This window comes from Myiozetetes cayanensis, unplaced genomic scaffold (genome assembly GCF_022539395.1).
Source record: "Myiozetetes cayanensis isolate MyiCay16 unplaced genomic scaffold, myiCay2020 scf15, whole genome shotgun sequence".
Lineage (NCBI taxonomy): Eukaryota > Metazoa > Chordata > Aves > Passeriformes > Tyrannidae > Myiozetetes > Myiozetetes cayanensis.
In genome coordinates, this window is record NW_026087159.1 from 6,430,704 (window position 1) to 6,458,030 (window position 27,327).

General features: G+C 43.7%; 1 protein-coding gene across 7 annotated transcripts in view; it reads left to right on the forward strand.

Annotated features, from left to right (window-relative positions):
- MBNL3 (muscleblind like splicing regulator 3) overlaps positions 1-26,435 on the forward strand; it is a 94,169-nt gene extending 67,734 nt beyond the window's left edge. For 4 of the 7 annotated variants that reach the window (XM_050310868.1, XM_050310866.1, XM_050310865.1 and 1 more), the window contains exons 4-10: positions 1,854-2,054; positions 3,463-3,699; positions 10,509-10,659; positions 12,926-12,961; positions 15,068-15,162; positions 16,595-16,668; positions 19,055-26,435. In XM_050310868.1, coding sequence (XP_050166825.1) covers positions 1,854-2,054; positions 3,463-3,699; positions 10,509-10,659; positions 12,926-12,961; positions 15,068-15,162; positions 16,595-16,651 — 777 coding nt within the window. In that variant the 3' untranslated portion in view covers positions 16,652-16,668; positions 19,055-26,435. The remainder of the gene's footprint in view (positions 1-1,853; positions 2,055-3,462; positions 3,700-10,508; positions 10,660-12,925; positions 12,962-15,067; positions 15,163-16,594; positions 16,669-19,054) is intronic. The other 3 variants (XR_007628344.1, XM_050310869.1, XR_007628345.1) reach the window with 3 other exon arrangements.
- The last annotated feature ends 892 nt before the right edge of the window (positions 26,436-27,327 follow it).

Below are 27,327 nucleotides of genomic sequence, written 5' to 3' on the forward strand. Positions count from 1 at the left end.
ATTGAAAGAAGAAAATTATTTAATAAAGGGCTGTGGATTGGAGGGCCTCTGGATTTAATGGCTAAAGTCTCCCAACAGCTGAAGCAGTGCTTGACTTGGGCTCAAAAGAAGGAAAATTGTAAATCGCTCCCAGAGAGAGAATTATTTAGTTCTGCTACACTTAAAGCATCTGACACCAGCGATGCAAGAGGCTGTGTCTCCTCACTGAGGAGAAGAAAGTGGGACGTATTCTGGCAGCGATCTGTCATTCCCTTTGCCACCAGTTCAGGAGCTGCTTCCATCACTGACCTTAGAAAGGGGCATCGTTTAGCTAAAGCTGTGTTAGGGCATTTTGGCTGGTGTGTTACTGTGCACTCCACTTCTTCCACATCACAACAAGCCAAGTATGAAATATTGGGATGAAGACACTGTTGAGGAACACACTGTCCATGTCCGGTTTCCTTTAGAAGTCCACAGGACCAGAAGTACCAAATTAAAAGCAAGGAGGGAGTGATGTGTGTGGCCAGAAAATTGCCCCAGGCCATTGCGTAAGCACATGTGTAGTTATTGCCAAGTAGAGACTGTAGCTCCCAAGGTTGGCATCATGTACACCCACAAATGTGAGCAGCTTTAACTGGGAACCCAGAGTTCACAGTAGAGCAGGTGACAAGAGGGAAAATAAAAATAGTTGCAAGTCTCAGGCTGCTTCCACTGGGAGCAGCTTGAGCCCCTGCTAGAGGAACAAGAGTGCTGCTATGCAAGCTCTGGTCTTTAGTGGGGGGCAGGGGGAATTTTTCATCAGCTGGAATTAGTTTGATTCCCAAATGCACCTTGGATCTGGTGCTTTAAAGTCTCACAAACTCCCTGGCTGTAGGGGCTACTCACAGACTTCGAGCATCTGCTTAGGAGCCTTGTGTGATCTGGCCTGCCTGGCAGCGCAGCAGCTCCTTTCCCAGACCAGCACTGCTGGAGCTGTTCAGGCCAGGGACGTGGCTCTGGCCAGCCAGCTTCTTGCTGAAGCTCTGCTGTGGTCCGAGGTTCCAACTAACACAGTGCAGGGATCTGAAGTAGTCAAGATCTTTTTGGCCTGTTCTATCTCCTCATTGCTCTTGCAGCATAGGTGGGGTCCTGGACCTTGGACCATGGTACCTCCAAGCCTAAGACTCACCTTGCTCTTGCTAAAGCCATGAGGTCTGGAACGTTGTGACATTAATGAGTTTGGTGTCTTCTTGATGCCATTCATGTGGAGTGTAAGTGTGGGATACTCCTGCAAAATGGCTTTTGCCTGGGGGCTGTTGGCAGTCTGAAGCCAACCCCAGATGTGCAGGATGCTGGACCACTAGGCATGTCGCAGCAGAGATATGTCCATGACTAAATAATCCCTTTTGTCTAGCTGAGCCACACTAGCCATGCTGACACGGAGCTTGGGGCAGGCTGGTGGTGAATTCAGCCATGCAGCTGATGGGGTTACCTGCTTCCAGGTCCTGCAGTTTGCCTTGGAGTCTCTCTACAGCATTGCAGTATAGACATACAGAAGCTGAGACATTTATTTGGGAATGAGAAGTCTGTTTAATTTGGGCCTGCCCTAATTGCTGGCATGAAATCCTTAATTGTGTCATTAAACTATAGAGTTCATCAATATGCTTTGATCTGACAAATAAAGATGCCTTGTATTCAGGATGAGTCACAAATCTGTGAGTCAGGAGAAGCGAGTGGATCGCAAATAAATGGCGATAAATGAATAGATTGGAGAGCATAGCATTTTGATGTGGCTAATCAAATTGTCTAAAAGGATTGAAGTGATGCAAGGCTTTGATGGGTAATCCAAGACAGCTTTTTAACTAATACTTTGTTTTTCCTCTTTCCATACACAGACAACATTTCCTGTGACTCCATCGCTTGCAACAAGCCCCACGATGGCTTTCAGTCCCTACCTGAGTCATGTTTCTCCTGGGATGGGCTTGGTTCCTGCAGAGCTTTTACCAAATACTCCTGTCCTGGTTTCCGGAAATCCCACTGTTACAGTACCAGGAGGCTCTGCCGGGCAGAAACTGATGCGTACGGATAAACTGGAGGTATTTGGACATGTGATACAATACTGCTGACAGGGATGAACAGGACATGTGCTCCCAGCTGTTGCTCTCTCCTAGAATGACCTGATGCAGCACAGTGCAGCTTATTTTGCAGCTTTCCTAACACAGGGCTGTTGCTGTCTGATAGAGCAGACTCTTGGGGGGCCTGATCCCAAATCCTTGGAAATTTGGGGGAATTTACTCTTCTGACTTCACTGAATATTAGAGCAGGGTTCCAATTGTTTTTTGTGTGTAATCTGCCACACTTCAAAAAAAAATGCAAGTAGGTGATCTACTCTTAGACTGAGTAGGAGATGTTTTGGAAGTAACAGTCACTTCCCTTGTCTAGAGATGGGCTTATTGAGCTTTTACAGAAAGCTTTAAGATGGGAGTGCTGTGTGTGGGGTGTTGGAAAGACATCTCTCCCCCCACAGTTGGCTGGGCATGCTGGGACGTAGTGTTAGAGGAGTTATAACTTCTTTGAAACCCTAAGCGGAGGCTCTGCAGGAGATAAGGGCTGAGGACCTGAATTCAGAGGCCCCTGCAGGTGTAAATTATAACACAGGAAGGTAGTGGAGAAGGGTGTAATTTCAAAACACATTGTTTCGTATGTGCTTTATCTTGCCTTGCTGATGTCTCACCTTTCCCCACACTCAGTCTGATAGTGCCCTGGTATGTGATTTGCACCACTAGCTGTAGTACTCAACAGCTTCTCTCAGCTCCTCAGACAAGGAAACCTTGCAGATCCATTTTGTGAAATCTTTTCCTCTGCCTCTGATGCTTCAGTGGTCATAACTTAAGAGGAGCTGCAAGATCTTAATAAAACTAGTAATTTTGGTAACACGTTCAAAAACACTGCTGTGTAATCAAATGTGCTGTCATGTAATGCCAGGGTTGGGGTTTTATTGTGAAGGGCAGTAGACTATTTATGTGAAAGAGGCACCTCATATATAAGAAAAAGCACTTGTTGCAAATAACAGTAGCATGTAACATTTAGAATTAAATGTCCTACCCAAGAGTGTACTCTGTAACAAATACATAATATAGGTGAGACATAAATGGCAAAGTTATTAACATTTAAGCTTTAGAGGCATAGCAGGAATCCTGAGCTCCCAAAGTTTTGTCAAAATGACATTGTCTTTATGGGGTCACTTTGATTCTGCACAAATTCTGTATTTCACTTGCATTTGGTAATTGGCCTTATTAACGTTGTGGTTTTTTTCATCCACTGAAGCAGTTGTGAGTAGTACCAGTTGCTCCTGTGACTGTTGATATATGTGCTACCCCAGATGAGCATGGATTTAGAATACATATGTGCTTTAATGTGGCCAACTGAACTGATATTCTGTATTGAAAATATTGAATGAAGAGTAACTTGATGTTCTGCTCAATTATGTGACTTTCTTTTAAGGTTTGTCGAGAGTTTCAGCGTGGAAATTGCACACGTGGTGAGAATGATTGCCGCTATGCTCACCCTATAGATATTGCAATGATAGACACAAATGAAAATACTGTTACAGTTTGCATGGATTACATCAAAGGTCGATGCTCTAGGGAGAAATGCAAGTACTTTCATCCCCCTGCACACCTGCAAGCCAAAATCAAGGCAGCTCAACACCAGGTGAACCAGACAGCTGCAGCTGCAATGGTAAGTAGAGCTCTTCTCAGGCTGTAGTTCTATTGCTGAGAGATTTCACGTGTCATATGTGTGGTTTGTGGAAAAGTAGAGAGCTTTGTAAATGGCTGACTAGAGAGCCGAGAGCATGTGCAAGATGCATCCCATCTCTTCATCCTTTCTCTGTGCTCACCACAGCATGAAACCCTCATTGGCACAGTACATCTCGCCAGGCAGGGACATGGTGACCAACCCAGTGATCTTCTGACATGACATTGTGATGTGACATGAATGCAAGTGCAGCAGCACTTGGAACCTTCCTTGGCTAAGTCGTAGGGGTCAGTTCAGTTTCCTCATTACACAACAAAAGCAAAGATTGCCCATTCCATAATAGATCCTTTTCAGGGAGATCCTGGCCTGTTGAAGTCAGTAGAAAAATTTCCACTTAAAAGCAGAAAAGATATCAATTGTTTGAGCTTAATAAACTTGTGCCCGATACCTTTGCCAAGGCTTAGTGAAATTGCAAGACACAAACCAAGGGTGACTTCCTGACCTGTTTGACGCTTTGGACCTATTAGAAGTAGTCCCACTGCACTTTAATTTGAATTGTGTCTATATCTACACTTCTGAAAACGAGTCAAGGAAGACTTGCCAGATGAAACTCTAAGCTGAAGTGTGCCATTTTTTTAATTTGGTTTAATGGCACCTGTTTATTCCAGAGATGAGGGAGCTGGGGAGGGAAGAGGAGGTCCAGGTGTTCTTAACCATGTGTATAAATTCCTGATGCAGGACGTAAAGAAGGTGGAGGCAGACTCTTCTCTGTGATGTCCAGTGAATAGGACAATGGCACAAACTGAAATTCAGGACATTTCATTTAAACATAAGAAAAAAATTCTTTACCAAAGAAAGATCAAACACTACAACATCTCCATTGTTGGAGAAACCTGCCTGGATGGAGTCCTGAGCAATCTGTTCTAATTGACCCTACTTTGAGCAGGATTTTGGTCTAGCTGATCTCAGAGGTCCCTTCCAACCTCATCTGTTCTGTGATTTTTTAAATTTTTTTTAAATTAATATTAAAAAGGCTTGTCTCCTCTTTGATTTAGAATTGAGGCTACCAAAATTTTTCTAAGTACCTTTTTTAAGATAATGAAGGAATTTGCTTTTCATTCGTGGTGAAGCATAATGCAAAACCAGGGCAACTCTAGAAATTAAACAAGTGCCCTCCTTGTAGCATCACTATTACCTGGAATATAATTTGAAGAACCAATTTATACTGCAGTATTTATTTGTCCTGCAGAATTTATTTATTAGTTTTCTGATTGTTTTTATTATTGTTGAAATAAGAACCCAGGTCTGTTGAAAAATAACCTTCTGAAATGAAACTCTAGTGTTTTTTACAATTGAATCTTTATTTTTTCACTAATTATCTAGGACATTGCTATTTAACCAAAGCCAGTGCATGTTTTATTCATGCTGCTGGCTTCTCTTAAAAATGTAATTAACCTTATTTGTATGCTGTTAACTAGAACCTTTAAAATATTTATTGATGGCTTGTTGCATCACCCCACTACCAAAACAGCCTGCATTATTCATCGACTTTTCAAGGTTTGATGCATTTACTGTACCTGTTGAGGTGTAAGACTTTAATAATGGGAAGAGTGGTGCCCCATTTTCTCGGACCAAAATACAGATGACAGACAATGGGTGTACCTTCTAAAAGCAGATTTGGAATGACTTCAAATCTAAATTCAGAAATTCTGAGGGGCCCAATCCTGCAGTTACTTGACATGCACAAGTAGTAGCTTTACTCACTCCTGCTTGGCTGAAGTCAGTGCAGCGCTGGATGAACTGGGCCAGGCTTGCTCCCCAGTTCAGGATGGCACTTAAGCACGTGCTTGAAGCTCCCTCCGTGTCCGGTGGTCCTTCCCTCTCCACGGGCGCTCTGCTGGCCCCTGCATGGCTGTAGCTGCGGCACTGGGGCTGCAGCCCAGTGCAAGTCCCCCTGCAGGTGCTGATCCCCGAGCGCTCCTGACCCGCTGTGCCAGCCGCCGCGACAAAGCCCTAAAGCACATGTCCTGTGATGACATTTCTTTACTTTTAAAACTTACCGAGGCAAAATAGCTGAGTAGCCGCTAGGCCAGGTAATTACCCAGCCACCCCACGTTGTGCATGCCTCGTCTTTTTAATATATTGTATAATGCATTCACTTTTTTTATTTTTTTTTCTCTTCGCCTCCTCAAATTGTTGCTCTCTCTTGACACACCTCTGCTTGCTGTTTTTGTTACTGTGCTTGACCCCCCTCCCTGGCCCATTGCCATCATGTGCTCGCTGCCTGCTAATTAAGACTCAGCCAGCTGTCAGATCACTGAAGCGACCGCTCGAGGCAACCTTTGACCTGGTACTTGGACCTTTCACCTTCTTGCTTTGCACGTAACCATCTTAGTCTGCATGAAAGCTTTCTGCTCTTGATCAGTGGTGTTAGTGCCCAGGGAGACTGCCCATCCCAACCAGAAATGTTGCAGTGTGCGTTCAGACATGCCAATCCTATGCCCCACACACCATCCACTAATGTTTGAGCTTTGCCTCCTGAAGCTTGGATGTGTTTTGGAGGAAGTAATCTTGGGGGCAGGCAGCTCTGGCTTTTGAAGTGTTTTTTTTTTTCAGACATTGGCAGCTTTGGAGTCACGAGGTGCAAGGTTTCAGTGAGAATTTAACTCATTAGGTCTGCTGTGGGCTGTAAATGCCAGAGGACTGGGTGGTATGGGACAGAGCCGGCAACTTTTTGTGGTATTCCCAACATGGCAGCCTTGCCTGGCAGTGCCATGCTGGTACTGCCCTGCACAAGGGTGTTCCTATGCAATGGGCACAACTGAGATTTAGGGGGGAGAGGGCTAAGCAGCATCCTTGGAGGTCTGTGCTGGGAACTGAAGCAGGTTCAGTGCAGGACCTGTGTGCCATGTTCAGAGGAACTGTCTAGTTCCTCCCCTCATATCCCAGTGGGACAGTGTCAGCAAAGGGAGCTCACTCTGGGTGCCTTTTGCTTCAGTCTCAGGCACAGGATCTGCTCCCTGAACTTCTGCCTGCAAGCTGTCTTCATTTAAGCTACCTTCAATTATTTTCTGAGTCTCAAATAATATGTTTTATTTGGTTTTGTGATGCTCAGAGTGAGGCAAAAGCCATTCTCAGTCTGCTGCCAGTCCTGGCTCTATAGAAGACAACTCCTTCCCATTTTCCCAAATAACATGGGATTCAATACATCTAAAAAAAGCAGCTGCTGTTGCTCAGCTACAGCGGGAAAAGAGAAAAGTGGACACAGAAACCATTAAGCTGGTGTTGCTTCTCATTTCCAGAGCTGGGAAGCAGAGGCTGATCTGCTCCCCCATCTTCTCTGAAGACTTGCTTTTGGGTTTAAGTAGTCAAGAGACTCCCTTATCAGAGTTTTAGGCAGCAGCAGTAGGAAGCCTTGCTAGGGACCAGCTTCTGCCAGCAGTGGTGGAATGACACTGTAAATGGCATCGCAGCCTCTCACTTCCCACTCCTCCCAAAGCCAGTGCAGGCAGGACCTGCACAGTGCCTTGCTGCCCTCTCCAAGAGACATCTCTCTGAGGAGACATGGTCTGGCAGAGAATGGGAGAGCCCTTTACTCCCCCACTGAACAAAACCCCACGAGATAAGTCAGTTGTAATAGCCTTCCTGCTCTGACGCATCGGAAGGCTTGCAACCACGGTGTTGGAATATGTCGCCTCCTCTGAACCCTTCTCAAAGACTTTACCAGAGGAGGAGTCACAGTGGTGATAAGAGCATGTATAATCTTCAGAGGAAACAGCTCACATTGCTTCTGCTGCTTGCCAGGGAACAGGGGGTCTACCTCTGCTCTCTCAGATCAGCCTGTGTTTGTCACACCTGGGGCTGAAGCAGCAGACCCAGCCCCTCTTTGCTGAGTGTAGAGGGCTGAAGATGTGATCTGCTCTCAGGAGATAATGGTACCAGGGGAACTTGCAGGTGCCATTATATTGTTTGTTGCAAAGATTTAATCCATTTCTTGTCTTGCAGAAAAAGAAAGAGAGGTTTGTTAACCAGCACATGGGAAATTTTGACTTTGGCATGCAGTGTGTTTTTATCTCTGTCTTGCTGAAGGATTGCTTTCCATACCATGCAGAGAAGTGGCACAAGCCTCTTTGTTCAGATGCTTGTTGCAGCAGGAATGTGGCTTTCCCAGCCCAAAAATGGGAGGCTGCTTAGCATTTTTGTAGTGGAAATTGTTCATTGGAATCAGTGCAGGGCTATCACATGGATACTGAACTGAATTAGCCCTTTAACCAGCAATGGCTGGATCATGTTGCACAGGTTGTGTACCCACATGTGCACACAAACACACAGGCAGAAAAGAAAGTCAGAATAAGTTACTCTGGAGATGTTGCATTTATTTATTTGGGTTTCTCTACATGGCTGCTGATCAGGGAGCAGTGGTGGGACTGCCATAGCTCTTTTCTCCCAAGGGCTATAGCAGGGTAGGAGGAAGAGTGATGCTGTAGAGACAATGGGAGAGTCTGTTGTGCCTTGACATTCCTATGGCCTGGTGGTGTCTGTGTGCTCCTGACTGTAGTGCTGGGCTCAGGAATTGTCCCGTAAAGAGCCAAGGCATCACTGCAAGGTCTCAAAGCCTTCAGCTGTTCTGCCTTTGGCACTGCCATTGTGGGATAATGTGTTTTTTGGGGTGGTGACAGCCTTTGGCCAAGAAGCAGTGAGTCAAAAGTCCATTAAGTGCCTGGCACAGTTGCTTTGCTATAATTAGTAAATTCTTTTTCTGAGGCAGATTTTGGAAGTGTCTGAAAATAATTGTTTAGCAATCAGGCACTGTAAGGAGCATGAATTCAAGCAGCAAGTTCTTCAGTCAGTGTTAATCTGTAAAACCTCTCTGATGTACATGAAGCTACTCCAGTCTCTGCAAGCTGCAGATGTCTCCTGTGCCTGGAGGAACATTCATGTAGCTATCATTAAATAGACAAGGTATGGATACAGTCAGATTTAACATAGATACCAATGAGAGCTTACCTAGAAATGAAAACTCTTAGATCTTTACCTCAAAGACCTCATCCTAAAATGTGGACCTTAAGTAAAAGATTTTGGTGTCTGTGTCTGAGAATATTGTCCCATCTTTGACTGTTATCTTCTGGTACCAGCCAGAAGAAATCAGGAAAGATTAAATCCTAATGCTGCCAGTGGATGCCTGCTAGCACTAGCAGAGGATGTGTGCATGTCTGAGGGCAGTTTTGCAAATGCAATTTCTTCTAATTTTCTTTTTTAATATTAAAACCACCCAAAAGCCACCATATGAATAGGGATAGGATGGAGTAATGTTTTGCCTGGAAATATCTTACTTAACATTTCTCAGATGAGCAGTCTCCTATAGCAAATTAAATTTAAAGTGAAACCTGTTTCTAGATGGCGACAAACTGTTGCAAGCTTTCACTTACATTCTGTTGTGTCTTGATCTTCATGATGCTTTAAAATATCTTTACGTGTGTCCTTTCTTCTGAGTACTGTTTGTTTGTAGCTTTAACCCTTCATTAGCCAAACCTCCTCCATTGCCTACCATTCACTGTCACCTATTAAAAAAAAAAGTAGGAGTGATAACCCTGTTTTTCAGCCATTGCTTTGCTACATGATACAGACTAACAACTAGTCAGAAATGACCTGATTCTGCATGACTTCCACGTGCATAAATCTCATTGACGTCAATGGGAGCGTAACGTGCTAAAGGACTGCGGGGCATAATTAAAAAGGACCCTTTTCTATCACAATGTGGAGAAAAAAATGTGGTTTCTACTTGGGTACAATGAAAAGCTGTAAATCATTAGAAACATTCCTGTCTCCTAAGAACCTGACATACTACTTTGCTGTTGAGACATGCTTGGGTGAATGATGAGTAACTCACTGAGAAAAGTTCCTGAGTTGGGTTAATGCTTTTTACCAAGTCTGATCATGAAACAGGTTTAACAGGCTGGAAGAAGCTTGGTGGTGTGATAGAACAAAAAGAGGGGATTTGTCAATGGCTTTTTCCACTGTTAGTAATGAGTGAGCAGTATTTGACTGATGGAGGCCACCTTCTAGAAAGTGAGGGCAGTTTCAAATGTGCTGGTGGTGGCTGTGCTGTTAGTGTGAGCAGTGGAGAATCAGGCCTGGTCTTGACCATGTTGCTCAGCCTCTCTACTAACAAGTGGAAAAGCATTTTACAGTAAATGTAATGTTATGTGTGTAATTGACAACAGCTACTGCTTTACCACCTGGACACTTGGATTGGCTGCACTCAGCGTGTACATTTCCACATATGCACACATACATGTAGGCAGGTGTTGAACTAGAGGCAAACTTCCCCTTTTTTCCATGGCATTTGTTGCTTATGCTAATCTTACTGTTTAAAAATAGTCATCTACTATATTTTTCTTACCTGTTTGTTTTGGGTTTCTTAATGCTTGTTGCCTGCAACTGCTCTTTGTAGCATCCTGCCCAGGTGATCAGCTCTCCCCTTCCTTCTCCTTGTGCTTTTTTTTACCTCTGTGCCCAAGTCAGTCCTGCTGAAAAGCTCATTAGCATCCCTCCTCCTTCTGGACTCTCCCCCTTCTCCTGGTGCATTTACTAACTGCTTATCTAGTAAAGCTGTTGTTTCACCTACTACTTGTACTTTGACTTAGCTGCTCTTCTCTTCCCTGTCTCGCTAAGTTGATCACAGTTGCAGGTGATTTGCAGCCAAGACCCCCTATTATTTATTGCATGCTTGACCTACATCTGGGCCCCTTTATTTACTCCAGTTGTCTTTAATGATCCCTTATCCACAGGCCCTGCCGCCTGGTGCACTTCAACCTTTACCAAAGAGGCCAGCACTTGAAAAAAACAATGGTGCCACCACAGTCTTTAACCCAAGCGTTTTCCACTACCAACAGGCTCTAGCCAACATGCAGTTGCAACAGCCTACATTCATCCCCACAGGTAAGCGTCTCCTTACTTTCCCCACCATCATGGTTGTTTATTTTATGACCTCAGTGTTCAGCTAATGAGCAGATTTGTAAGAGTCCTTAGCAAAAGAGTATTGGTGTGTAGTTTCATGTTAAAGATGGATGAAAAATTAACATCTGTTTGACCTTTTTTTTTCCCTTCACCTACTACAATTCAGAGCTTTTCACTTGTAAAAATCCCTTCTTAGCATTTTTTGTGTGGTTTGGGGTTTTTTTAAGCAGTCAAACTAAGGAAAATGTCTGCATGTTTTTCTGAATTCATACTTTGTTTCTCTTCCTTATGGTTCAACTGGTTAATCCCAAATTAATTCTTTAACTCTTGTGTAGCGCTCTTATGCACTCATTAAAATGTCTTATGGACCTCTGTGCCTGCTCTCTTGAAGCTGCAGGTATCTTCATGAGCTTCTGTCTCAGTGACCTACATATTCCAGCAGCTGTGATGTTTATAGAGGGAACGGTTCGTCTTTAGTAAATACAAATTACATAATCCTCTTTAAAGGCATATATTTCCCTCTTGCTTGTCTTTTGACCAGTACGATACCCTAAGCTTTTTAAAAGCAATTTAACTCCCAGCTTTTATTGTACCTTTAAGGTCTCAGAGTAAAATTGAAAGATGCAGTTCAGTAATTCGTATAGGACTGGAAATATTAACGTGGCAGATGTGACTGACTGCTGACTGGCCAATTAACATCTGCTCACTGCAACCAAATGAAAACCAAAACCTGCTTAGAGTAGTAAGCATTGTAAGTGGCTGAATTAGGAACATTCCAGAACTGAGAGCTCGTGTTGTAGTATAATTATTATCATTCAGAGCATCATGAGAAAATTAATGCCCAATGTTTTTAGTGTTTAATGCTGCATTTACTTGCCAGATGATATTTACAAAAATATATAAAGTGGTTCTCTGGGCTGACCCCTGGAGGTGAACACACAGTGGACCTGGACCTTGGCCCTGCTGTTCCTTAGGGTCAGGGGAAAAGCTTTAGAGACAGTCCTATCCTGAGACCAAACTCTCAGGTGGACTGGGGACCTAAACCCTGTGCTCATGTGGCCTTTCTGTTTTGAGAAGGCTTGGAGACACTCAGAACTCAGCAGCTGCCAAGTTGTTCTTCCAGGGAAGTAGATTCTCATATGAAAAGATGGAGGAAGGGACTTGAGTAGTAGCCTCCCACCTTGTGCTCTGCAAGGTGCTGTTGAAGGGGATGGGCTGAGCTGACCTTACCACAGCTCTGTTGGGTGGCAGGCAGAGTACCTCAGGAAACACTGACACCTTTGAGAATGCCAAGGCCCCCAGCTGGCTGCACGCTCCTCTTCCTCGAGGTCGCAGTTGCCAAAGTTGACATAAGGACGTGCATTTCCGATGCGAGCGCCATAAATCAGCTTTGCCCAGCGCTCGCGGTGCTGGGGTGCCCTGTGTCATGGCAATGAAATTACGCGCAGGGCTGATGCGTAACAGGTCTGCTTGCAGGCACCTGCTCTCACTTGAGGTCATTAACGCTGGGCAGAGCAGCAGATTTCCAGTCAGAGACCCGGTCTCTGAATTTACGTTACGCATCAGGCTGCAGGTCTGGGCTCAGCCTTTGCAGCGCTCTAGAAGGCGAAGCAGAGGGGTGGCACGTCACAGCTTTCACTGTGGGGAGGGGAAACGAGCTGTTGCTTTTCTTACTATCTCCTGTTCAGTTATTGAGAGATCAGCATGGTGGGTTGCCATGTGGGGAGAATTCGGGGTGTCTGCTGAAAATGGCATCATGACTACAATTGTTTCAAGTCCAGAAAAAATATGCCTCTTTCAGCTTAAGCTAGAGACTTTTAATCCCAGTCCCTGCTTGCAGGAGTAAATTGCTTTTGGAAAGTCAGTTTTAACACAAGTATGACATTCCTCTAAGGGCAGTTTGTTTTCTGCTGACATGATCAGAAAGAAGTCAGTATACCCAACACCAAAAAAACCCAAACAACCCTGATTTCTGGGATCAATCATATTGTTTGATACCAAGATGGGAGAAGAAGTATATTCCCTACTACCCAAGAATTAAAGAATTAATTTGGTTTGCTGTGATCTCTTAAAACTGAGTTTAAACTATTTATGTACCAATATGCAGAATCTGTTTGCATGTGCTTAAATACTGAATGCTGCAAAGAGAATACCTGCTTTTTAGTTAAAAGTGATATCTAACACTGAAGCTTCACTAATGAAATATCCCTTTTGTTCATCTTTCCACGCTTCAATGCATGGTGTGCAGGGTCAGTTCTGTGCATGACACCCACTGCAAGCGTTGGTAGGTTTTTCTACACAAACTTCTCAACTTTTCCTAATCTGAAAGAGACTGCAAGTTAGTATGCATCAGTGAGAACCTGGGTGGCTGAGTGGTGTGACTGTCTATCTGCTGTCTTCTTTGAGGCTTAAATGGTTGTATTCCTTTAATTTCTGTGCAGTGCAGTGTTTATGTGAATTATAATAAGAGAATCCAAGGTGATGTGTTCCCACTCCTATTTAGTTTTGCTACAGAGACAAAAATTTGTCACTTAAAATGTCTTTACAACCCATTTAAGTCATCTAACAAAAGGAAATAGCAATGGGAGGATCCTGTTGGTTTGGTTTTTGGTGGTTTTTTTTTTTTTTGCATCAGGCAGATTAGAGTTTGGATTTTTGGTTGTCCTTTTGGGGACATTTTAGAAGACTGATTTAACAAAGGTGCTAAGGAGGAGCACATCTGGGGTCAGCCCCTCTGTTGGAGCAGGGCACTGCTTGTACAGTGAGAGAAGCAGGGCTTGGACCATGGACTGGCTGAAGAGTCATCTCTGTAGGGTAGTGTCAGGTGTGCAGGCACAGGGGATGGTAGGGAGGCACCACTGTATGTGCACGTGGGATGCAATGAGGTGACAGGGCTGAGAATGTGCTACTTAGTGCTGCAGGAACCACTGTGTTCAGGCTCAGCATCTGGGTCTTACTGAAACCTGTGCAGGCCTTTGAGGACTTTCCCCTCTGTCTACAGCTGCTGGGCACAACAGGGCAGGTGAAAGCTGAGCTTTCATCCTCCAGCCAAGGTTATACAAGACTCCCAGCATCCAGGTGTGTGCCCGCTTCAGCCAGAGGGAGAGAGGTGGGAGCAGGAGGGAAGGGTGCAAGGCCTTCCAAGAGCAGGTCTGAAAGCTTTGGCATGACTGACTAAGCACTCTGCTCTTGAACCTCCCCGTTCCTGTTAGCACAGGGAGGACACACTGCTTGCATGATGGGGAGCTGAGTCCTTCAAACACACCTCTGTCTGTAGGAAACCCCAACCCACACGCTCTAACATCTCACAGCCAGAGTGTGCCCAGCCCACAGGCACACGCTCCTTCCCTGCTGGGGCTGGACATGCCTGCTGGGGTGGAGGGGAAGGCGAGTCTGCTTCCCCCCCGCATGTTTGTGAGGATGGCTGGGCCTTCCTGCGGGTGCCTCGGCCCAGCAAAATCCCCCAGGGTTTGGGGGATGCCCGTGTGTGCACCAGAGCATCCCCCTCCAGTATTGTGCTCCGCGGGACGCGCAGCTTCAGGAGGTTGCCGAGCTCCCTGCTGCCGTGTTGTCCTTTTGGATGCTCTTCCTGCAAACTGTAGCTGTTCAGATGCATTTGTGTATTCTTCCCTCTCGGTCCCTTCCCCTCTCCATCCCCCACCCCCCGACCCCGCAAGAAGGGAGTTTTGCCAAATCCTCTGGAATTAGGGTGGAAAGGGAGCATGCTGAAATATGTACAGAGAGAGCTCGGGCTGCCAGCCACTCGTTTGCCGTGCCTCCAGCTCTGTCCTGTGCCGAAACACGTCCCCGCTAGAGAGAGACGAGAAAACCTGGTGAAAGGGCTGCGGCAGCCGCTGCAAAGTGCATCATGTACCTCTGGTTGCTGGCGGGGATGGGGTGGGGAGGGAAGGGGACAAGCTTTCCCAGGCGGGCGGGAGGGTGCGCTTGCCAAAATGTCCCCACCCAAAGGAACGTGCACTGGCTGTGTCTAACTCCCCACGGGTGCGAGCTGACGTGGGCTTTTGCTAGCACACCCATCCTCTCCCCCCTTTGGAAATTTGGCCCTCGGAGTCTAATACATCATTGTTCTGCTTATAAATGTACTAAGTGTTGAGAATGTTTTGGTTTTTTCCTTAATTATAATTGTAATTGGCTTTTCCCCTTCTCTCTTGTTTATTTTTTTTCCCAACGCTGTCTTGCTTTGCACTGTGATTGCATGCTGCGCCCCGATGTGTCCTTCATGACGATGTCACATGGCTTGTTGCTGTGATTCCTGCCACGCCCCCAAATCCACCACATGTTGCCATGGTTACATAAAAACAAACAAACAAACAAAATATATATACGCTCCACCCTCCCGTATGTCGCTTCCATGGTTCCCTTCCGAAAGTGCCCATGATGCACGGTGCTACGCCCACCACTGTGTCTGCAGCAACAACTCCTGCCACCAGCGTCCCCTTCGCTGCAACAGCTACCGCCAATCAGGTTTGGCCCTTTCAATGGCTTTCTTTCACGTGTTCAGATCTCGAGGACCGGGCGAGGGCTGGATCCCGTGCGGGGTCGAGCATCGTCCCGACCCGCTCGGCGCAGGCTCGGGTGTGCAGAGGCAGCGTGTGCGTGTGTGTGTGTCTGGGGATCGGTCAAGAGCCGGTCCTGCCGTGTGTGGGATGGGCAGCAAGCCCAGCCGGAGCGTAGGGATGGGCGATTGGCAGGGGTGCAGGCTCTTCTCCGAAAGCATAACCTCCCCCCAGGCCCTCAGAACATGGGCTGTAAAACTCCCGAGCGTAACTGTCGCGAGACCTGCAGCACTTCTGCTTTCAGTCTCAAGCAGAAATACCACCCCGAACATCCTTCCCTGTGGTATTTTGGCATGTCCTCTCCTGGCTGGAAAGTAGAAGTGGAAACACAAAGTGACCTCCCCCCACTACAAAATTGGATTCTAATAACTACCAAAAAATCCCCAAACAACCAAAACAAAAAAATTGGGGATGAGGTTGTGAAGTCTAAAGTTTTTTTACACCAGTAGCATGTCACCCATCCCTACAGAAATGACTCTGGATGTGCAGTACGTGCTGTCGTAGCACTGCCATAAGTGTACAGGATTCCATGCATGTCTGCCAAGCCATAATTCTCTCCAAAACTTTCCTCTGAAGATACTGAGTGTGATGGCTGCTTCCGCACCAGTCCTGAACTGTTTATACACAGCTTGTCCTAGTGATGCTTCCTGACAATTCGATGTGCCACAACTTTTTCCCAGTTAGACCAGAGGCATTTCAAACACTTTTGTTTATTTTTCCCCAGTACTTACTCTAGCATTTTTATTTGTTATGCTCTCAGGTTTAGAGCTATTGCCAAGGAATCGGGGTGTCACTTTGCTCTGTGGGAGGCTCTCACCCACGCCGAATGCCAGTAATATCTCCAGGGGCATCCTCTAGTCTTTTGCTAGCATGTGGTCACGAGGATTTCAGTTTGAGTTTTACCTGTATAAGTCCTAGGCAGTGCATTTCTGCTTAGAGTAGGAATTGCCAGTCTTTTTCCATGCTTTGTTGTTATTTTCAGGTAGAGCAGGTCTTACTCAGACTTGTATTGGTCATGAGAAGAAAGTAGAAATTCCTGTGAAGTGTTGCTCTGTGGCTGTATGAGTCCTGTTTCAGCCAGATAGTTTAAGGGCATTTCTGTCTTACTTGTAGTCTACGGAGTCAAAAATCTCAGTACAATCACCATGTACTTCACGGGGTATCAGAAGTGGTGCAGCTATGTTGTACTTAAATGTGTAGCAAAATAAAGACTTTTTGGGAATGAATCCTGTTTTGTAAGACACTGATGTACTTGCTAACTTGATACTGAAGAGAGAATGAACAGCCTAATCTCAAGGCAATGTTTTAATGTGTTGTGTTCTTTGTTTTTTTTGCTGTAGATATCCCAGTTATCAGTAGATGAACTGAGTAGCAGCATGTTTGTTTCACAGATGTAGAAGTTCCCGATAGAACAGTAAGTTCCTTTTTGGTATTTCTCTTTATGGTGGATTGCTTTGTACACGGGCACTGCATACCCCAAAGTGGGGCTGGCTCAGGCAGAGGGACTGAGCCCATGGCACCCCGATGTCTTCACACTGCTGACTCAACAGGAATTCAACAGCTGCAGCGCCGATACGGACCAGCCCCATGTTTATAATGAGCAGTGTTTCCTTGTGTCTGAAATACCTGTTTTGTGGTGTTCACAGCCTCCCTCGGTGTATACCCCGAGTCCAACGGCTGTGTTTACAGGTTGCTCTTGCTCTTCACAGCTCCCAGCTGCCTGCAGATGCCTCAGGGATTTGCAGTGTTGGTGGCAAAGCCTGCTCTGGTAATGAGTCAGCTGAAAAGGTGTAACTTCTCTTACTTGTAGTGACATTTCCTTTCCTGGGGTAAGCAGGATTGGGTCAGCAGCAGTTGCTGTGCATCTGCAAGGCTGGCTCGGCCTGAGCAGAGCTCTGCTGTTCAGCTGCAGTGAGGCACATGGTGGGTTTAAGACCAGGATGGATGTCACAAGCAACAGTCTTCATCCTACCTGCAGATCCTGGGCTTCCCTAAGCTGCTAGTTTCCTCTGAGTGAGAACGATAGAGTGGTTTGTCCTTTGACCTTATTTCACAGCCATAGCAGCAGTGTCATCTTTCCATTGCTTTTCTTTGTGAGTTTTAGCTGATGCGCATGAGATAAAATCCTTTGAGAGTTTCTGTTCATCACTGTGTTTTTTTACCCCAAGAGAGCAAAAAGCAGTTCAGCCAATTCAACAAGAGGTCACCAGATTTTCTCAAAGCAGACCATTTAATATACACAGATATGCAACCCGTTTTGTCCTTAGGTCACATACTACAGGCAAGTACTTAAATGCTGGAAATTAATTTGGTTAGCAATTCTGTAATGATATCTATTAGCAATCAACAGAAGTTACTTTTCTCAGTGGTAGCCTTATCTCTGCTGACCTTAATTAAGTACCGCGTGTACCTGACTTGCTAATTGTGCCCATGGATCCCTGCTCATGTAGGGGTGACACCAAGCTATCCCCTTAGTGAAAATGTTCATTGTACAGTGTAGGGCTCTTCCAAACAACAGATAGACAGACGTGACACCTGATATGTGGACCCATTTCCGTAACACACGTAAAACAGTTTATTCCACCTGATAAGAAGATCATTTGCATTGGAAGAGCCTAATTTTTAAACTCTTCAAGATTGCTTTCAGCATTTTTCAGCATTTATTTCAGGAAACTTCTTTTTTTTTCTTTTTCCTGAATTCTTTTCACTATCATGTGTGTGTGTGCTTAAACTCACACTGTCAATAGAGATTTCAGACTAGGCAAGGAACATCCTTGGGTTATATTTGTTTAGTCAGTATGGAGCATGGCACAGTCTGACAAACAAGCTATCAGCCATGCTGTTAAGGATTGTGAAAAACCTTTGCTTGAATAAGTAGGGTTAACATACTGAATTTTATGGGATTTCTTTTGAATCAGGCTGCTGGACATCATGGGTCTGGGTCGGACAAGGACCCTGTTCCTCACAAGGGCAGTGTAAGCAGGTGTGTGAGTCACGGCTCTGCCAGAAGTACTTGTCCTCTTATCACCTCACAGCTGTGGGACATAAACCACCGTTGGAGGCTGTAGAAATGGGCTATAGTCCCCAATATCCCCAGTGCTCACAGACCCACCAGTGACCATTGTCAGCAGCATGTTTTGATCCCATTCCCAGCAGCATTGTTACCACCTGTGTCTGTGCATAAAGTAGAAGTGGCCAGTTTCTTGAGGACAGATTGTTTCGTCCAGGCTGGCTAGTGTAGCTCTGCAGCAGCCAAGTGTTGGTTCTTTCAGGGAAGTATTTTCACAAGTGCATCCCAAGAGGGACCATTTGCTCCCAGAAGGGGGTCCCCTGAGCACGGGGTTTCTGTCTGTGTTTTGTTCCCGGGCTCAGTTTGCCTTTGACTCATGGCTCCTTAGGATCAGAGTTAATGTGACTGTCTGAAGGAAACAAGAGCTAACAGGGATCAGGGATTCCTTCAGCCCTCTCTTTAGTTACTCTGTACCCGGCATCCTGTCCAAAAATCAGACTATTATTTGCCCACCTCCCTCCTTCACTGTTTGTCTTGTTGGTGTTGTAAAGTGCATGGGAAAGGGAAAGCCCTAACTGCAGATTTAAGAGGATGCCAAGTGTGTTATTAGCAATTTAACCCCACCTCAGAAAATTAATGCATTAAAATGTTTTCTCTCTGCAGCATGCTAATGACAACCTCTTGGGCATTGCAGTGAGGATGTAAATGTTTCTTCTTAGAATGGCACTTAAAATATATATGTATTGACTTCTTATTCTTTCTTTGTTGTTGTTTTTTCTTTTCCCTGCAGCAGACCATGTTGAAATTCCGAACAGTAAAATTATGGAGCACCAGGACTTCTTGGTGGGAAGCTGCGCATGGCCTTTCTGTATATATCCCCTCCTCCCTCTATCGTTCTCTACCACCTCTACAGTAAGCCTGTTGCAGCCTACATGTTAACCAAAAACTGATCAATGGGAATGTCAAAAAAAAAAAAAAAGAAAAAAAAAAAGCACTATAGAAACAATTAACAAACAGCGCTCTGTTATATGAGATATACAAGTAGGAAATTATAATAGACTTTTATAACACATTACTTTAACACACTTAATCATTTTATGACTACCATCCTGATAAGTGCATCTGCACAGCGGACTGTTGGTTTACTGTATACTATCGATGGATAAATGTTTGTCTTGTTTTTAAAGTGTTATCTTACTGTTTTGTTTACATCATAGTCTATTGATTTGTTTTAAAGTGTACATCATTATCAAGTATACTCAATACCATTTTTCATTATTGTTATGTCTTAAGTTTTCATATACTGTAGGTTTTATGGGGTTTTGTTTGTTTTTTACTAAAAATGTTATTGTGGGAAACAGGAATTATGTGCTTGAAAAACACGACACAGGAATGTTCTGCCCTTTGCTGGATTTTGCTGTTAATGTCAGCTAAAGTTGCTTGTGTTAAATGTTCCTTTTATCATTTAAAATTTGCCTTCAGATAGTCTCCAAATTTTTAGTACAAGTGATATGGAAGGACAGCTGTCATTTTAGTCCAGCTCAGGGTATTCCTTTCAGTACAATGAGCTGATTCTGGAAACTTGGGGGGAAAAAAGAAAAAAACAAAACCCCAGGCTCAGTAAGGGGACAGGAACAATTTGCTCAGACAGGGGAAAGCATCAAGGGATTTCTGCAGCTCTGTTGTCCATTGAAGTGCATTCTCAGCTGAACACGGCGCACAATCTCTCTCGCTGTTCTCATGGTGCAGTCAAAACAAACAACAGAAAAAAGGTGGTGATGTGAGACAGCTTCAGTTGGGCAAAACCTCATTGCATTGGAGAGGAGCAGATGCCGCCCATTAGCTGGAGAGGGCCCAGAGCCTCAGCTCAGCCCACGCTGGGCAGTACTGAGCCCCGGGGCTGGTCTCCACCAAGCGTGCTGAAACATTTCGGCCTGAAATCTCATGTGTCTCTTCCTCAGATTTTGTCAGCATGCAGCATTTATTTAATTACCATTTTCCATAAGTGGGTGATATTTTTTCCCCCCCGTGATCTCTGGCCCTTTAAAGCAAACACAGCAGTAACAAAGCAGGAAAAAGCTTGGCATAAGCTTTCTGCCATAGATAAACATTTGTCTTAATGGAGCTCCTGTAGGTCAGTGGATGTATTTTGGCACCTTCTACTTGATCAAGAGCAATGTTTGCTGCACAACAAGGGCTAGTTCTCAATACCTCCTATTAATACGCACGAATTAAACCATTTCAGCCCATGCACCCTGGACAGCCCAGCCTGTCGTTATGCTGCGTTGCTGAACAATCTGGCTGCAGAATGCATTTTGGTTGAGGATACCACCAAATTTGTCCCTGTCGTAGCTCTACAGTATCATTGGCATTATGGAAGAGATGGATTTGCTGCTGTAAATCCACAAACTCCTTGCAAGGAGAAAGAGAATTGTCATTGAAACCAAGCAAGAGGCCAACTCCCAGTGTTTGGAGGGCCGCCCACCCTGAGCTCACAGTGATCCTGTAGAGTGCCAAATTCTGTCAACCACATTTTTTTCTCTTTTTCAAATTCTTTGTCCTGGTTAAAGATTTTCCTTGCCCCATCTCCTCCAGTGTGAGTTCAGGTAGTTTGCTAGATATGTATCTCCACGGGCGACAAGTGATGGAGGGCCATTTAGGGCACAACCTGTGTGCCCCAGACAGGCTCTGACTGTCTGTCCGTGGAGACTCATTCATAGCATGAACCTTTGAGAGCCCAGCTCAAAAAGGCCTTGAGCCAGAAGGAATCTCTCTGTTCACTTCATCAGACTTTGAACCAAACCCTAAGGGGAGGGGGGGGAACATTCCCCAAGACCTGCTTTTGGACCCAGTGTTTTGACAGTCGCTTGTGTCCGTGGATGTTCCCCAGTCATCTGCGCTCACAAGCAGCCTGAAATCAGTGACTCTCATTTGTATTGGCGACCACATACCTGTTCTTTTCACCACTGAGTTTCTGTTTCCCAAAACCATAACATTGTTAGTGGAAAAAGTGGATTTGAGTACTTCCTGTTTGAAATTATTTGTGTATCAAAAATGGGTTTTGCACAACCTGTGCCAGTGCCTCAACAAAGAACAGAGCTGATCTTCTTAAGCCAGAAAGGATGCATTCAAGCTTGTATGGCTTTATGAGTTCAAGGAGGTTGAAATTTTTTTCAGTGCTAAATGGATTTTTGTATATCTTGACACTTTGATGTAACCTCCTGTTTTATTTATCGACTTAAACATCTGGCATAGATGTGCATAGAATGTAAACCTAGAATACAGCTGTTTTCATGTCACATTTAAAGCACTGAAAAAAAGCGCGTTTAAGGATTATTTTTTATTAAAGAGGTCCAATGAGGGATGTTCAGGGTAGTTATATTAGGTGCCACAACAGTTTTTATATTGCTGGCAAATTTAGTGTTAATTTGTAAATGAGTTTAAGGAAAGAAAAGCTTGAAGCACTAAACTTCACCAAATTCAAAACAATCTCGGCAAAAATGCCATTTTGAGGTAGCACTATTTAAACTAGTTGTGCAATGACTTGCTCTAATTTTCTTTGTTCAAGAAAGAAAAGAAAAAAAACCAGTCGCCAGACTATAAATTTCCTAAATAGACTATTACAAAGTCACAGAGCTAGTTAGTGACTCTAAACAAATGTCATAAAAGCATGAATATCATCCTTTATTTGACAAGAGATGTATGTAAGTTTGTTTAAATCGATATAATTTTAGTGACATTTTTATAAGCTTCCCACTTTCCATGAACCTATATTTTTTATTTATCCAAAGTTATTTCTCTTTGTCCATTTCTCTCAGCCTTATGCAAACAATATGCAAGAAATGCTGAAACTTGGATAAAACGGGTCATGCAGAGGGAAAATGAAAGCTGAGATTGATCATTTTCACGAAAAAAGGTTGTTAGTAGTTTCAATATAAAGTACTACTACTAAACTGTAACATAAGCAGACAATAAAAGAGGGATTTAAAATAAAATGGATTCATAAAACTATTAAGATTATTTTTGTTAAATACAGTGTTTTTAGTAATTTGGAACATGATTTCACAATCAGCCGTGTTTTTTAGTTGGAAATTTCTAGCTGATGATTTTTGACTGTGTATTTTTGCATCGCAATGTTCTAGAAACCATTACCTCCCTTGGCCAGCCCGCGCGGGCCCCCTTCCCGAGCACTCTGACGCGCTCTTCCTCCCTGCCATCCTTCCCCGCTGTCCCGCACCGCGCTCGGAGTGTTCCCGAAGGGCGGCACGGCCGGGCTGGCCGCCGACCGCGGGTATTCCGGGTTCCCGTGGTGGGTCCTCCCGGCGGGTGTGCCGGTGGACATCCTGCCGGAGCCGGGAGCCCCGCGGAGGCGGCGCTGGAGATGGGTGTGTGTCGTGGGCGCGAGTGGCCGGAGGAGGAGACGCGTGTGCCGGCGAGATGTCGAGATGTCCCCTCTGCCCCGCGGGCCGCGGCCGGTGCGGTAGAGTAGCTCTAGGACACGTGGGTACACAACGATTGAGAAACTGGAGTCCTCGTTTTGTTTATCCCTTGTACATTTCACAGACATGAAAATTGAAAAAGGTGAAATTTATGAGGAAAATCTAATTTCCCATTCCTGTTGAATGGATTTAGTTTGATATTGACCTGATTTTACCATGTGCCTGTTGAAGGCCTTAGAGTATATACTGTATGTTAAAGACTGTAATAACTTTAAAAAAAAAAAAATAGTTGATAGCCTAATCCAAATGTAAATAGAGCTACAACACATTGTTACTAGGCTACAACGCATTAATTCATGTCATATATTTTCATTTCTCTACCATTAGTTTTTAAGATTTTCATTATTGCTTTTTTTGATATCTTTAGTAACTAATGAATTTAATTTTGAAGGAGAGTTAGAGAAAGTTTAAAATTTTTAATACGTGTATTCAGCCCATTTAGTTATATTCTAAACCAACACTGAAGCATGGTAAGGTATAGAATACAGTCCATAACTAGTTTGTATAGTTTACAGTTTAAGAACAAAATTAACTTTGTATGTAACTCCTACAATGATAGATTCATTGTTAACTAATTATATTAAGTTGTTGTTGCTATGGCAACAAAACTACAACATGGCTACCTTTGTATACATTATTTGTGAAATTTTCACATGTAAATTAAAAGTGATGTGTAACAGTATGAGCTTGTTAAAGGTACAGTTCGATACTGTCAGATAAAGATATGATTGAATATTTTTAAAATCCCAAAGTCCCATGTGAACGCTGAATTTGTGTCTTTAAGGTCACTTTTTCAGTCAAGAAGTTTACAACACATGGATTTAGAGTCAGGTTTTATAGCTTGTAGAAATTGTTGTGTGGCAAGGGTTATTCCACAGTATTTTCACTTCGGGAACATGGCAGCCTGTATTTACGACATAGTGACCGGTCTTGCTTTCATTTCACATTCATTCACACAGTGAGAATTCAGAATTAATCCGTTTCAGTACTGTAGCTTTGCCTGCAATTTTCTTTTCTCCAGAAATTGAGCACTCACATGATTACGTTATGATCAGGGCTAAATAATTACGCATATAACTATTTTAATACTAATTTATATTAGCAAAAACTGTACATAAGAAAAAAAATATTGTGGAATGACCCCGTAACAGTGTTGAAGATACAAATATGCTGCAGTTAAACTGATTCAGTTAGTGTACGAATGTGTGAGACACACCTTTTTTGCACTTATGTACATAGTCCACGAAAGAAATCCTTGGAACTTATTTTGAATATAAAAAGTCTGTAATAATACAGGAAAAGTTTGTAAAAGAGATAGGTATTACTAAGGCTTTGAAAAGGAGGAGTTTTTTGCTATAAAACTTATCTGAAAGCATGATGTTGCTTTGCTGTTGTAAAAGCTTTGTAGTTTGCCATAGCTTATTATACAGCAGACTGATAACAGGTCAGCTCCAACCTGCAGCACAGAGAATGGGAAACAGTGTGGAATTAATTAGTAAGGTCACTAGCAAAGATTCAAATTACTTTTTTTAATCAGCCTACATTTTCAAACACACCCCAGGTCATGTTTCTGATAGGTTGTGTTCTCGGTGAATCCTATTAGGACCGCTGGGTCCATGGCAGCACACATGCATTTTTCCTAGCACCTAATCCTATTTCTAGCTGGAACTGTCTATCTGTGGGAGGTGACTGTCATTGTGGTGAGTGTTTTAAATCCCAGCAGGAATTTGAGATGTCACAACTTACCGATTTCTCTTTTTTAACCTTTTGGCGCAAGGTATCAAAATGGAAGGGGCTGGTGAGCAGTGGATGGACAGGGATGGGTTGGGATTGTCTGGGACCGGTTCCTTCTGCTGTACAACAGCCGTGGTGTTCCTTTGAGAGGCACAGGGCAGTGCTGCCGATGGCGCTGCTGGGCGGTGTTGGGACAGGGAGGTGGAGGCTGATGGCAGTGTGGCCATCTGGGTGCTGCAGGCCAGGGTTAACGAGCCCCTTTGAGCTGCCACCAAAGGAGAGCAGAGCCGTGGCCCCCCAGCCCAGCCCAGTCCACTGAGCAGCCTCATGCTCCTGTTTGTGTTGGTACTGCCGGGGCTCTGCAGTACCGGGGGATTTTGAAGAAGCTGAAGCGCCTGTGTTGACCCATTTATTTTTGATTGGAATAAGTTTAGGTTTTTGTTGGATTTTTTTTTTTTTTTTTTTTTTTCCAAAATGCAGGTCTCAGATTTGCTACAGAAAAGTCTCTGGTTTTGCCACGAGGCTGGTCCTAACTCAAGCGATGAACTGAGTCCTCCAGAACAGAACTGGTGGGTGGTGGCACCTGATGTCACTGTCTCCCTTTCCCACCCGCCCCAGGGTTAAGGGCTGAGCTGTCACTGCCAAGTGCAAGACCTGCTCTTCAGCCAGCACCCCTGGTACCTTGGAGGTTCCTGTCTCCTGGGGATGCCAACCCTCACCAGAGGGTTGTGTCGGTGGGTGGTTTGTTGAGTCAGAGTCGTGTCATCATGAGGCCCCAGGGTCTTTAAAACAAAAATTGGATGTTGCCTCTCTTTGTGGTGTTGTGATAACCTAGATTTTAATACAAAATAATCAAATAGTTCTACCCCCACATTATTAAGGCTTCCCTTTGCTGTAATCAGTTTCTATAATCAAGCTCTTTCTCATTTCTAGGATTATGAGAGAAAAATATTTTGCACTATGCGAAATGAATCATAGCCGGTCAAACTTCATTGGGGTATGAGCATGATCATGATAACACTGCTAAAATCTTTGCTAGTGATCTTTACTGACATCCTCTATCATCAAAAATAACTCTATCTGCCTCTCAAAGGAGATATTTAAACATGCAAAAATAACACAACTCTTAAATAAAATGAAGTTATTTTTCCAAACACACAACAGAGAGAATTACCTGACACCGAATTACAAGGTTCCAGTTCTTTATTACTGTACACAGATGCTATTTGATAGTGGTGGAAGCCAAATGATTTTGTTGCCATGGCTTTTGTATCCTAGCAGATGAGGGGATGATAAGACCATTCTTAGATTGGATTATGGGATTTTTTTTTTCTTTCTGATTAGCTTTGTTTTAATTATATTTTTATTTTAGATCATGAAAATGAACCAACTCCCCACCCTTTATTACATCACCTGACAACAGATCACTATTTTTTTTTATAAATAGAGAATTGTATTTTAGGCAATCACTAAAATCAAAGAGAGAATGTTCTCCTAAATTGTCAATTTTTAATTTAAATATATAAAAACATTTAGACTGTACTGTGTAAAGTAGATCTTTGAAGCACATTCTTCTTTTCATAGGCATTTCTGGTAAAACAAAGTAAGGGAAACATTAGATATCAATTTAATGGTATAGTTTAGAAAATATATACAAATTATTACACTTAGCCCTGTGGAATTGTAAGAAATTAAAATATCGTTGGATCCAGACAGGCGTATGTTAATGCAGTATTTCAGTTCCATAACACGATAGTTCATTCCCTCAACTGCTACCAACAGGGTGTACGCTTTGAATTTATTTTTCTTTTTGCCACATTATATTGCTGTAGTGCTTGTACGTGCTTTAGAAATGTGCATAATGCTACTCATTTTAGTATGTTACTTCTATATTGTTATTGTTTATTTTTTGATCTTTTAATAAAGTGTATAAAATTCTTGGTTATGTTTTTTATGGATCCATATCTACACATTAATAGGAGTTTACTTTAAAAACTTTTCAAGTTCCAGTTTATTAGTCCCAAACTTCAAAGATTCTGATGTAAAAATAATAACTAATGAATTTGATTCAATGTTGTATCTAAAGTGTAGATCAACAGAATAAATTTCTTTCCAGAAAATACCTTCAGTATTTTGAATTCTGTAGCCAGTGCCTCCTTTTTACCGGATGCATTCGGCCTATCATATTAAAGTTACTAACACAAGACAGACATTTGTATTTTAGAAAAATAAAAAGTAAAACTTTCCAGATGCTGCCTTTTGGTTTCTCTTGTGCCTTAGACCTTTGGAGACACATGTGATGTGGTCTGGTTGGTTTGTATTTTTCCATGTTTCCTTTCTTCCCCTGTCTGTGATGTGATTAGAGAAGAGATCAGAGCTGTGCGTTCCAAGATAACCATGAAGAATAAGTCGACTACCATTCAAAGGCCTGCAGCTTTTGTAGCACAGTGGTGTGTGTATTAATTTTTGTCTTTCAGCATTTGTGTCAGATACCGTTTTGAATGTCCCAGTGCAATAATACAGCAGTAACCTCCCTTTGGCAGCAGCTTGGATTCCCCAGCTCTCTTCCAAGTGCCCAGCTTATCCCGGGCCACGTGGCCAGGCTCAGGCCTCCAGCCGGCACAGGCTGGGAGAGCCTCTCACCGTGGTCTGGAGCAACCACAACTGAGCTTGGTCTAGACTGCTGCAAGAGAGAATTGCTTCTTGACAAGCTTGTTTGTCCTTTTCTGTAATGTTGCATAGATTCAGAGGTAAGAAAACTGCTCAGAGGCGCTGCCAACTTGGTTCCCACCTTCTTGCCAATAGAATTGCATAAAAGGGGGGGGCTTCT